The sequence below is a fragment of the Arachis hypogaea genome, chromosome 13, assembly GCF_003086295.3.
Source record: "Arachis hypogaea cultivar Tifrunner chromosome 13, arahy.Tifrunner.gnm2.J5K5, whole genome shotgun sequence".
Lineage (NCBI taxonomy): Eukaryota > Viridiplantae > Streptophyta > Magnoliopsida > Fabales > Fabaceae > Arachis > Arachis hypogaea.
In genome coordinates, this window is record NC_092048.1 from 18,029,567 (window position 1) to 18,041,545 (window position 11,979).

Below are 11,979 nucleotides of genomic sequence, written 5' to 3' on the forward strand. Positions count from 1 at the left end.
TGCGCGTCCCTGGCTAATTCTGCGATGTGCGCGCGAGCGCCTTGTGCGCGTGCGCGTGCATGGCTGACTTTGCTTCTTTGACTTTTTATGCTTCTCTCCACTTGTATGCTTCCTTCCTTGCTTCCTTTGATCCATGCCTAGCCTATTTCAATCCTGGAATTACTAGCAAACACATCAAGGCATCTTATGGAATTAAAGAAGAACTAGAATTCATCAAAATAAGGCTTAAAAAGCATGTTTTTACACTTAAGCACAAATATGGGAGAGATAACAAAATCATGCTAATTCCTAGACTAAATGTGACAAAAGATTATCAAAATACTCTAAATTCAATGCAAAACAAACCGTCAAATTGGGGTTTGTCACATACACGATCAAAAGACAACATAGAGTATTTAGCTACCATGGAAATCAGAAACCATAAAGTTCAATGTTTAAAAGCAAAATATCTTAACAAAAAATTAGCAAAGTGTTCATTTGTTGAATTTTCTTGGTGGTTTGAACCTCGGAGTTGGAACAAAACGCATGGCGTTACGCAACCTTGAAGCTGTAGCTGCTGATGCACCAACCATTGGATCGATAGAAGCACTTGTCGGAGGTGGAGTATTTGAAATTGGAACAGTGGCTGGTGGAGGAGCATTTGAAACAGTTGGAGGAGGAGCACGGGTTGCTGCTGGAGGAATCGAAGCTGTTGCAGGTGGTGGGGGTTGTCTTCTTTTTTGAGGGAGCTTTGGTGGCCTTGCTTGGGGCTGATTTACCTTGTGGGCTTCTTCATTTTCATTTTCATTTTCTGACACCATTGGTTGACTCATGCCAACCTCAATCTCAGTAACATTTCCCTCATCTGGGACTTCAGGTGCAGCAGGGAGAGGTTGTTGATTATTTCCTATGTTAGCTTCAGTAGTAGCAGCAGCTGCAGCAGCTGCCACAGCTGCAGCTTCGTCGTCAGCCTTCTTCTTAGCACAATTTCTCTTGTCGTGACCCTTGCCACCACAATGACGGCATGAACCCTCTTTATATACCCTCTTCATCTTGGTGATCTTCTGCTTCTTGTCTCCAACCGGGCCTTCATCAACTCCCTTTCTTCTTTTCTTCTTGGGTGCTCCTGGCATCTTCCTAAATTTTGGTGGTTGTGGTCTATTCTGAAGAGACTTCTCCCATAGTTTCTGGCCAGGAATAGGATTGATATGGAATGCATAGGTGTCATTGTATGCATCCATTGTCAACCATCTATGACAGAAGTCTTCGAGCTGCCTGCCTGCCCTAGCCATTGCAGCACAAGCATGGACACAGGGCATCCCTGTTTCAAATCAATTATATGCATCCAAGTTACTAAGTAATCAACTCCAATTCCAGTATACAATCCACAATAAATTAAGAAAAACAATTACAATATCAGAATAATTATTGGAAGGGTAATGACAATTAAAGTAATACCACTCAGTTGCCAAAGTCCACACGTGCATATTGCCTTTCCCAAGTCCACTACCATGTTTGTCGGCCACCCGTGTACCTCGAATTGTTCATAGTCCGCATCTCCGGACCACATTGGCAGCCAATTCTTTGAAGCATTCCTGATCTTTTCCAAGCGGCTACGTTGAACAGGGGGTAGTAACCCAACATGGTTCTTGAATTTCATTTTGTTTCGGGCTATTGTCCTCATGATATACATTCTAACTTCCTCGAGTAGTGTGATAATTGGTTTAGCCCTTGCTTCCTTGATTCTTGCATTGAATACTTCGCAAGCATTGTTACATATGTTGTCGCATTTTGGTTGGGTAGGGAAGAAGGCCCGACTCCATGCATCTCTTCGCCATTTGGCAAGGTACTCCCAGGCTTCCTTCTTAGCTCTGAATTTTCATCATCCCCTCAACGAATCCCTCTTGAGTGGTAGATCTTGCACACTCCCACAGTAATCCTCTGAGTTCGTTGTCTTTCCACTGCTTATTGAAGTTTCTCCACAGGTGCCAAACACAAAATCTGTGGTGGACACCAGGGAAGACCTCCTGGACAGCTGTGATTAGTCCCTGCAGGAAACCACCACAGAAATTATTAACTTATAATATCGAGACCCAATTTGGTCCCTCAACTTATATAAGTGACATAAACTTAGTCCCTACACATACATAAGTGACAGTAAACTAGTCCCGGCTATATAGTAAGTTATACTACTATCTCATTATATTAATACAAGCATATTGAAACAGAATCATGAAAGCAAAACATGACAGCAACAATGTCTGAAAGAAACCAGTGTTATTGGAATCAGAATCATGAAAGCAATAACTAGTAAATATCAAATTCGTCGTTACCTTTTGCATATCCGAAATGAAACAGCATCCATTTTGGGTGTAGCTCCCTAGATCATCATGCAGCAGTTCAAGGAACCACCTCCAGTTATCTGTGTTCTCCACTGGTACAATGGCATATGCAATTACGTAAATATGATTATTGGCGTCTTGTCCAATGGCTGCCAATATTTGTTCACCGAATCTGGTTTTCAGGAATGCTCCGTCAAGCCCAATTAGAGGTCTGCATCCTGCCTTAAACCCCTTCATGCATCCATCGAGACAAATGTACATCTTGTCAAAAGTGGGCTCTTCTGAGTGGTTTGGATGAGGAATTGTGGCGATGCGCACAGTAGAACCAGGGTTGCACTTAAGGAGAGTCTCACCATAATCTCTCACCATCCCATACTGTGCAGCAGCATCACCATACACAATGTGCCTTGCATCTCCGAGTGCTCTTGTCAGGGAAGATTTGTTCAACTCCAAGTCATATTTACTTTTAAAGTAAGTTAAAGCTTCAGAGTGCTTCAGATTCGGAAATTTCCTAAGCTTCTTGACCAACTTGCTAGCTAATCACCCTCTGTTAGCTAATCTATTTTTTATCTCCCTTGGGCAAGTATGATCATCATTGAAGGTTTTAACTTGCCAGCAAACACTCTCACTATCCATAGAGGCATAGATAACCCATGGACAGTCCTCAACCTTACATGAAGCCCTACATCGTACTTTATCATTTTTCTTGAATCTAACTCTCCTACCTTCCTGGATGCAATACTCCCTCACAGCCTCCTTAAAATCAATCTTCGTGTTGAATTTCATCCCAACCTCTAATCGGATTTCCCCAAACCTTGTTCCTTCTCTGAAAACAGGAAATGTGTCGTCATTCTGAACTTCATCAAATTCATCCTCTGAGTTGGGGGGTGTCCTCATTTCTTCGGAATGCCAAGAATCTGCCCCGTCTGACTCATCATGATATTCATCATGAGCATCATAAGCCCCAATATCAGGACTCTGGCCTCCTGGTTGTCCAAAAAAGAACTCATCATCTTCACCGGAATCATCCTCAGGTACTAATCCATCATCAGGTTCTAGTATCTCCTTCCACAAATTACTCTCCTTAACTTTTTTAGGGTGCTTCCTGTTTACCTCTTTCCTTTTACCTTGCAGTATTGTATTGGTGACCTCTTCATCACTCGAACTTTCTTCAGCTCCGGGCTTGTAAGCACTATCCTCCGCACTTTCATAACTGTCCGAACAATCTGATTCTGATAACACAACCGTATCAGCCAGCTTTCCCTTACCCTTAGTTGTTTGCCTCCCCACATGACCTTTGGCTAGACCCCTGGTTATATATCTCCTATTCAGTGTTGTTCTTTCTTTGCCTTTCTTTCCAGTTTCTTTCAAAGCAGCTTGTTTCTTCTCTGTCCCATTCTTTGAGGGCACTTTCGGTTGGAAAATCTTACCCTGTTTTGGCTTAGGCACCACTGTTGGAGTACTTTTGGGAATTGGTGTTGATTTCGTGGTTGCAGCTTGTTCTTGAGTATGACCCATGTTTTGGTTGGGTGGTGCAGGGGGGTAGCAGCCATAGAAATTGGGGTCGGAATGGTGGATTTGAGGGTTGGAGTTGATTTGGTGGTTGCAGCTGGTACTTCAGTATGGTCCATGGGTGGGGCAGGGGTAGTTTTCGTAGAGGTTGCCTCCTGGGTGGGTTTGCTAGTACTCGGACGGTTGATACATGGGGTTGGAACTGGGTATGGAGGAATGGCCTTGGAGCTTGCTCCTGTTCTCAGCAAAACTGGTTGGGTAGGGAGTTCAACCACCACCTCCTCCTTGTCCTTTCTGAATGGTGGTTCTTCCAAATACACTGGAATAGATACCCCATGTTCGTAGTACACATGCACCTCTCCATTGTTGTTTTCAGCAAGAAAGCACATCTCTAGCAGCTCAGCATCAGAATTAAGTTCCCTTAGGCCAGTCTCTAAGGGTCTCTTTGGAACCAGCCACCAACAATGTTCTGCCTTATCATACCCAAGTTCTTTGTAGTAATTCTTGATGAAAAAGACATCTAGCCTATCAGGATCAACCTTCGAAATCTCTGAAATATGGTCCCTGGTGTATGACACAACACCCTCTTCACTCCTCACAAAGGATCCCCCATGGTGACACACAATAGTTATGAGACCCATATGAAAAAAAAATAACAACTGATCATCAAGATAACTATCACCCAGAAAAGCACAATAACACAAGTCCCTAACCCTCCATGAACACAAATAAACAGCATACATAAACAACCTGCATTCTTCTATTTTCAGCACATTACAACCATAGATACCATCAATGAAGCAAAAAACAATAACAAAAAAATGCAAAATCAACGTACGCAGAAAACCCTAACAAAAATTTTTAGAAAAACCATATAACAAAAGGCAGAGCGAATGAATGTATAACAACTTAACAATGTACAAAAAGTCATGATCAACAAAAACAGAGCAGTAGATGGTAGCTATTATGTTTATCCTTTCTATTTTGCTTACCTCTAACAATCAAAGTGCTTCCCGTCAGACCGCTACGTGTGCAACAGAGACGGGATAATCACAATATGCTTGATTTTGTTGAGAGACAAGGCCAGTGAAAATCCCTCTCAAACTGGCGCCATTGAAGAAAATAAGGAGAAGATGAAGAGACTGTGTTGGCTTGAGAGAGAAGTATGCCCTGCATGTTACATCCCTTCTCCAAACACTAACCGACGACGTTTCAATGCAATTTGGGCGCCAAATTACAAAACGATGTCGTTTTGGAAGTCCAGCATGGCTTCCAGCGTGGCATCCGTAAGTCCAAGTCATCTTTCCGTCACTGGAAAATGCTCCAGGGACGGCCGTGAAACACTTGTGTCAAATTCGGGGATAATATTGAGGCCAGTGCAAGGTTAAGGACCACTTTGAGTATCGAGTGCAAGTTCAGGGACCACTCTGAGTATTTTCTCGTTTGTGAAAAGCAAAAGTCCTCAGTAAAGCAGAAAAGTTGGTGCTCATCAAGTCAGTTATTAATAGTCTACCTATCTGCTATTTAAGTTTGTATAAGATGTCAGTTGCGGTGGCGAAAAAAATAATCTCATTGCAAAGGAGGTTCTTTTGGAGAAGAACGATGGACGACCTAGGTTGGCTCTTGTAAAGTGGGAGTTGGTTCAGGCACCGAAAAAGTTAGGAGGTTTGGGTGTGGGAGATGTGATGGTTTGTAATACCGTCTTATTATTTAAATGTTGATGGAGGTTTTTAAAAAAAAATTGTCCGCTATGGAAGAAGATTGTATGCTCATGGAATAATCTAAATCTTGGATAGTTATTGTCAACTCAAGCATTACCAGTAAAAAGGAACCTATAAAAAGATATATGTCAACTGCAAATAAAAGAGCAACATGTCAGAGAAAAGATAATTGACAGACTTGCTATGAGAGTAGAGGATGGTAGATTAACCAGATTTTAGGAGGATACATGGTTACAAGAAGAAAATCTGAAAGACTCCTTTTCGAGACTCTTCTTGATTTCAAATAATAAAGGATCTATAATTAGAGATTGTGAATTTTGGGATGGGATAGAGTGGGTTTGGAACTTCCAATGAAGGAAGGAACTCCGCCAATGAGAGACAGAAAATTTGAATCAATTGCTTGATATCTTGCAAGCTGTGAGATTGATAGTAAGGGTACAAGATAGAGTGGTATGAAAATTTGACAAGAAAGACATTTATACTACTAACTCATTTGTGCAAGTATTACAGGAAGAGACCTTGACATATCATAATATTAGATACAAATTCACAAGTGGAATCTGAAAATGACTAGTTCCCCCTCGAGTTGAGTTGTTTACTTAGTTTGTGCTAGTAGGCCGAGTTAATACAAAGGATCGACTAAGTAGATTGGGTATCGTTGAACAGAGTGATAATATTTTTGTTATGTGTAATAAGGAAGTTGAATCTGTGTAATATTTGTTTGTTACTTGTGAGTATACTTGGCTGGTGTAGTGCACATGTATTACTGATGTGGAACGTGTTTGGAGCATCCCATGTACAATAGAAGAACATTTTAAAAGTTAGAGGATATTGCCTTTGAAAAAAGACTTCCGCAAAAAATGGTTTGTTGGCTTCTCCTCAGTTATATGGAATATCTAGATATGTAGAAATAAAGTCATCTTTCAAAACAAGGCAATGGATGTGGTAGATTGTGTTGTTAGGCCGTTTTATTGTTATAAAGAATGGTGTGATAGCTAATTCATATTGTTGATGGCTATATCAAATATGACATAAAAGTTGCTTTGATTTTTTTTTTTTTTTTTGACAATTGTATGCTCTACTTTGTGTATTAAGCTTGTTCTTTCTTTCAAAAAAAAAGTTATGTCTTCCTTTTTTGGTACTTTTCTATAAATTTTGGATATTTTTTTTTTTTGGACGATATTGTTGTTTTTTTTTTTTTTTTGGTAAAAGATGATATTGTTGTTAAAGTAACTGGTATTCCCTAATATCAGACCCACGGACCATGTGAGCCCAACCCATTTAATCACCATATGTAACGAAAACCAAAGGTCTAAAAAAGAGCCTACCAAAAACAATGCTCCAGAAAAGAAAGACATGCGAATTCGTAAATAGATTAAATGGGTCACCAAAGAAACATTTAATTTTATGTACTCTCAAATATTATAATTAACTTTACAGAGTTGCAACATAACCAAATAATTTTAATAACTAAATTTAATTAAGTTAATTTAATAAGTTATTGACACAATAAAAAATCATATAAAATAAATTAATTAAATTTAATTATAAAAATAACTTATTTACCCTATTTTTTTGTACATAACTGCTAAAAAGAACATAATAATAATTAGGTTTTAAATTTATTATATAAAAATTATTTAAATACATCCGTCTAATTAAATAATTTTAAAAATTTTTTTATATTTCGTTAAAATTAAACTCTAAATATTTAAGATTTGTTTGGACGGTATTTTTTTAAAAAAAAAATTTTAATGATCTTTTTTAAAAATTTTTTATAAAAATAAAAATAATTTTATATTTAGATATTTTATATAAATTTTTTTTATTTATTAATTATATTTTAATAAATAAGATAAAAATATTTTTTTATTTATTTATTATGTAAAATCTAAAAAAAAAAAATTTTAAAAATATAAATTATAATTTTTAAAAAAATATATTTTTTAATATTTTTATTTTTATTATTAAAGTTTACCAAATATATTAAAAAATAAAAAAAAAATCATTTTTCATCGATTTAATAACTACTAAACAAGCATTTAAAAGATAAACATACGATTACATACGGAGCCTTGCACCGTAGTCCGGTTCTGTCGCAAAAAAGTTCGAGAATCAACTCAAATAGAAACTCATCCCGGTCACAGCGCAGTCCAGAATTCAGAGAAAGAAAGAGATTAATGGCGACACTTGATTCCGATGTTCCTATGGTTCCCGCCGGCGAGCCCTCCAGCAGCGCCGCCGGCCCTTCCACCAAGAAGCCCAAACGCTTCGAGATCAAGAAGTGGAACGCCGTTGCTCTATGGGCTTGGGGTTTGTTTTCCTTAAACCCTAACTTTTCCCTTTTTTTAGTACGATTATCTCGCACTTTGAAATTATCAATATCAAGCGCTTCTGTTATTGGTTGCAGATATTGTTGTGGATAACTGTGCCATCTGCAGGAACCACATCATGGATCTCTGTAAGTTTCTTCTTTCACTTCAACTACTTCGATTTATGATCTTTCACTTTTAAAATATTTTTGTTTGGTGGTTTTAGGTATCGAGTGCCAAGCTAATCAAGCTAGTGCAACTAGCGAGGAATGCACTGTGGCTTGGGGTAATGTTTCCGTACCATACTCTCATCTTGTTCTTCCTGTTTTAAACATTAATTGCTGATTCAGTGTGAAATAATGTTTTCTCCGCTCATCTTAGGGTTTATGTTAGATCAGATTGAGTGAATCTTATCATACAAATAAGCTATACTGTTAAAGCAAGTAGTGTTCAGTTAGTTTGGTTAGTTTTGTAAGTTTATACCTAAGCTGATACAGTGATGTGTCATGAATATTCCTCAAATCGAATTAACTGAAGTAGTTTTCGGAATTGAAATGCCAAGGAAAAAGAAACAGCTTTTGATTTTCGATACAGTGATGTGTCATGAATATTCCTCAAATCTAATTCTGGTGTTTTCGTTTAATTCCAAAGGTGTGGATTGTGATGGCCACTTAGGCTGGGATGTAAGCTTAACTGAGTTGGTCTTCAAAATACTTGATCTTCCTCTATTTTATCTATTTGACTGAAGTAATTCATCTTTTGGTGCATCGATATTGAGTGCATATACATTCAAAGATTTCATTTAAGAGAAATAAACTTGTATCTCTTTATAGGAAGTTAGGAACTGATATTATCAGTGACATCCCTAAAGTTGAACAATAAACATATTGGCATGTTTCATGGAAAGTACGTTGCATTTTTCTGACCTTCCAACCGATGGCAATAGTAACAATTGTTACTGAGGCATCATAGTTGTATGTTGTTTTTTTTTTTTATCAAGGTATGCAATGCATACTTGACTATAATAGTGTCCATATCCTCTATCATTCTACTGGTATGAGATAACGGCTTTGAATGGTTGATAATTTATCATTCATCCTTTTCCTAAAAATAAAAGGAAAGTCATCATTCATCTTTAAAGTTTGAACCAAAATATCAAATTTTCTATTTCAAATGCATTTTGAAGTTAGTTGCATGTCCTTGATAGCCATGGCTTGGAGCCTTAGACTATGAGAAATTGAGAATTGACTGTTATGATTGCCTTTCTAATTTCTATGCTTGCCCATTGCTTTCTTTACTTTCTACATGTTGTTGTGCAGATGCACGAGTTATTTTTTAACAGATTTTTGCTTTTAAAATATTTCTCTTCAGAGGTATAATCTCGCAGTTTGCTAACTGTGGATGTACTTTTTGGCTATGCAATTTGATTGGATATACCTCTGCAAAAATATTATGCCTTAAGAGTTTTTTCTCCCATCTTTTGGGTCGAACAATCAGGGTTTTATAGAATTATTGATGGGCCATTCTGTTATCATGTTTGTCTCTCTAGTCTGTTACTGTTCTGCTTAGCATATGAAGAGTTACTCATAATGTTGCGTGCTCTGGCTTTAACTCTCACTTTATACAGGGGTTTGTAACCATGCTTTTCACTTCCATTGCATTAGTCGTTGGCTCAAGACCCGTCAAGTATGTCCTCTAGGTATGTGGGCCTAATTATTTTTACCCTATATGTTTGTGCTGCTATGGAACTCAAAAACTGCACCTCTTGCTGAATGCTGACCTTATCTTTCTGTTCTGGTACAGATAACAGTGAGTGGGAATTTCAGAAATATGGTCACTAGAAGCCTTGTCATGGTTGAGTTCCATGGACATATGTGGACCATCTATCCTTAAGTTTTTGAATATTTACATCTCCTGTTTGCTATTTTATTTTGCTTGTTCACTTGATATATTATCTCAAGAAAGCCATTTGTCTAATGGAATTTGGTCTACTTGGACGGATAAGCATGTAAAGCTGATTAATGTGAGTAATGCTATAGTGCATTATACCTTTCAATGAAGAGGGAAGATTGCTTCTTTTATAATAGACAAAGTTGCCAAAAAAAAAAAAAAAAAAAAATAATAAATCATGTGCAATACACGTTCTCTACAAATTTATTGAAAATCTTCCTACTTTATCAAATTTTACTCTTCACCAAAGAATTTCCCAGTAATGTTAATATTTATGCAATTCACTTACTCAATTTTCCTTGTTTGTTATTTTCTGTTAGCTTGCATTTTAGTCTCCCTACTTGTGCATCAATTTTTATTCTCATTCTAGCATGTTTGCACTGTCAGTTAGTACCATATGCTCTATGCATAGATAGTTTCTTATGATCTATTTCTCGTGGAGGGATAACGTTTATACTTTTTTGCTCTCAAACGTTGAATGCACCTTCTTCAGTTCGATTGTTGTGTTGATGATTGTTCTCCAATTTTTCTGCGTGGTCTTGACTCTGGTAAGTGCTTTCACAAGATCTTTGAAAATGCTACGACGTGTTACCACATAGTGAGTGACATTTTTATCATAACTAACATTACTTCACACATTTTTTTAACTAATAAAAAGGAAACGGAAAGATGAATTTCATTTATTTGCTTTGTAAGTTGGGCGATGTTACATATAATCTCTATTGATTTGTAAGATTATATGCAAATTTCTCTTGAAAATTGATGATATTATATTCAACAGTCAATTTTCTTTTTCTTTAAGAAAAGTATGATATTGATATTTTATAAGAGGGGTAATAGTGGGTTTTTAAGGAAGTTGAGATCAATTTTACTAAAACTCAAGAGAAGACTAGTGTAATTTATTAATATCAGGGTTTATGTTTAGTTTCTAAGCATGTAAACTGAAATGTAAACTGAAATGTCGTTAATACCCTTTGGGGGGGGGGGGGGTTGGTTTGAAAGTTGGAAGTGCTTCTATGGACTATCCATTTGAATATACAATTCACTTTTATTTTTAAGTATACTATAAAATTAGAATCAATGTAAATATACCAAAGTATAGTGATTTATATTTTGAAGGAGATTAGATATTGTAAATGACCACTATCAATAGAGTTAAAGGCTAATCCAGACAAAAGTTGAAGCGCACCTCAGTTCACATGTAAAACTTACCTGCGCTAAATTTTTTCGGATTAAAACGAGAAGAATTAAAACGAGATTTTCAGTATTAAAACTTACCTGCGCTAAGTTTTGTACTCTTTTAGATTAAATTTGCGTGTTTTGTGGTTAACAATAAGAATAATTGAAACGAGATTTTCAGTTTTCTGATTTTCTTTTTCCTAGAACTTTTCTATATCTTAGTATTTTCTTTAGTTTTTCTCATTCAGATTTAGGGTCAGATTAAATTGGCTTTTAAAAAAAATACTTATTTTTTTTCATTTTTCTAAAAAAAAAATCTTTTTTTAACAGACAAAAATTATTTTATATTTAAATAAAGTTTTTAAATAGAGTTTTTAAGTATTAAAAATGTCTTTTATTTTATTTTTAAATAAAAATACTTTTTAGACATATTCAAATAGATTTTAAATTGAATAAAAGTATTTTATTAAAAAAAAATATTTTTCATTAAAAATGTCAATCAAATTAGCACTTAATATTTTGATGTTGGTTGTTGTAATTTAATTTTGTTAAAAAAAATCTCACGTTCTTCTATGTTATAGGCATTGGTGAATCTCTTGTAAATCATCATCCTAATCTTTGATTTTTTTTTTTTTTGAAAAAAAAAACTGCGCTAGATCCAGATGTCTTAAACTCTTAGTTAGGCATAATTCCATATTGTAACTCTAAGTAAACCAAGAAGCTCTAATAGCCAATCAAATATTGCGTATATATGTATTTAACTTAGTTAATTAAGAGCAGTTCTTTTTGCTAGGTACCTATGCTACATGGTCCCTAAGTTGAATTACCAGAGGTTTAGGTAGAGTAGTGCCCGTTATAAACTTATAATATGATGAAGTAGTCAAATTTCTACACTGCTTAATTGTATTTGATTTTGGTCCCAGCTACTTAAATTATATTTGATTGAAAGGCGATTACTCTTGATAATGAAAATGACTTCGGACT

General features: G+C 36.1%; 1 protein-coding gene across 1 annotated transcript; it reads left to right on the forward strand.

Annotated features, from left to right (window-relative positions):
• The first annotated feature begins 7,552 nt into the window (after positions 1-7,552).
• Positions 7,553-10,019, forward strand: LOC112737543 (RING-box protein 1a). The gene is made up of 5 exons (XM_025787492.3): positions 7,553-7,867; positions 7,965-8,015; positions 8,093-8,152; positions 9,494-9,565; positions 9,670-10,019. The coding sequence occupies exons 1-5, from the start codon at positions 7,735-7,737 to the stop codon at positions 9,705-9,707; spliced, it is 354 nt and encodes a 117-aa protein (XP_025643277.1). The 5' UTR covers positions 7,553-7,734; the 3' UTR covers positions 9,708-10,019.
• Positions 10,020-11,979: the final 1,960 nt, after the last annotated feature.

Coding starts and splice junctions, on each gene's coding strand:
- LOC112737543 (XM_025787492.3), top strand. CDS start 7,735: ATGGCGACACTTGATTCCGATGTTCCTATGGTTCCCGCCGGCGAGCCC. Junction 7,868..7,964: donor CGTTGCTCTATGGGCTTGGG/GTTTGTTTTCCT, acceptor TATTGGTTGCAG/ATATTGTTGTGGATAACTGT. Junction 9,566..9,669: donor CCGTCAAGTATGTCCTCTAG/GTATGTGGGCCT, acceptor GTTCTGGTACAG/ATAACAGTGAGTGGGAATTT.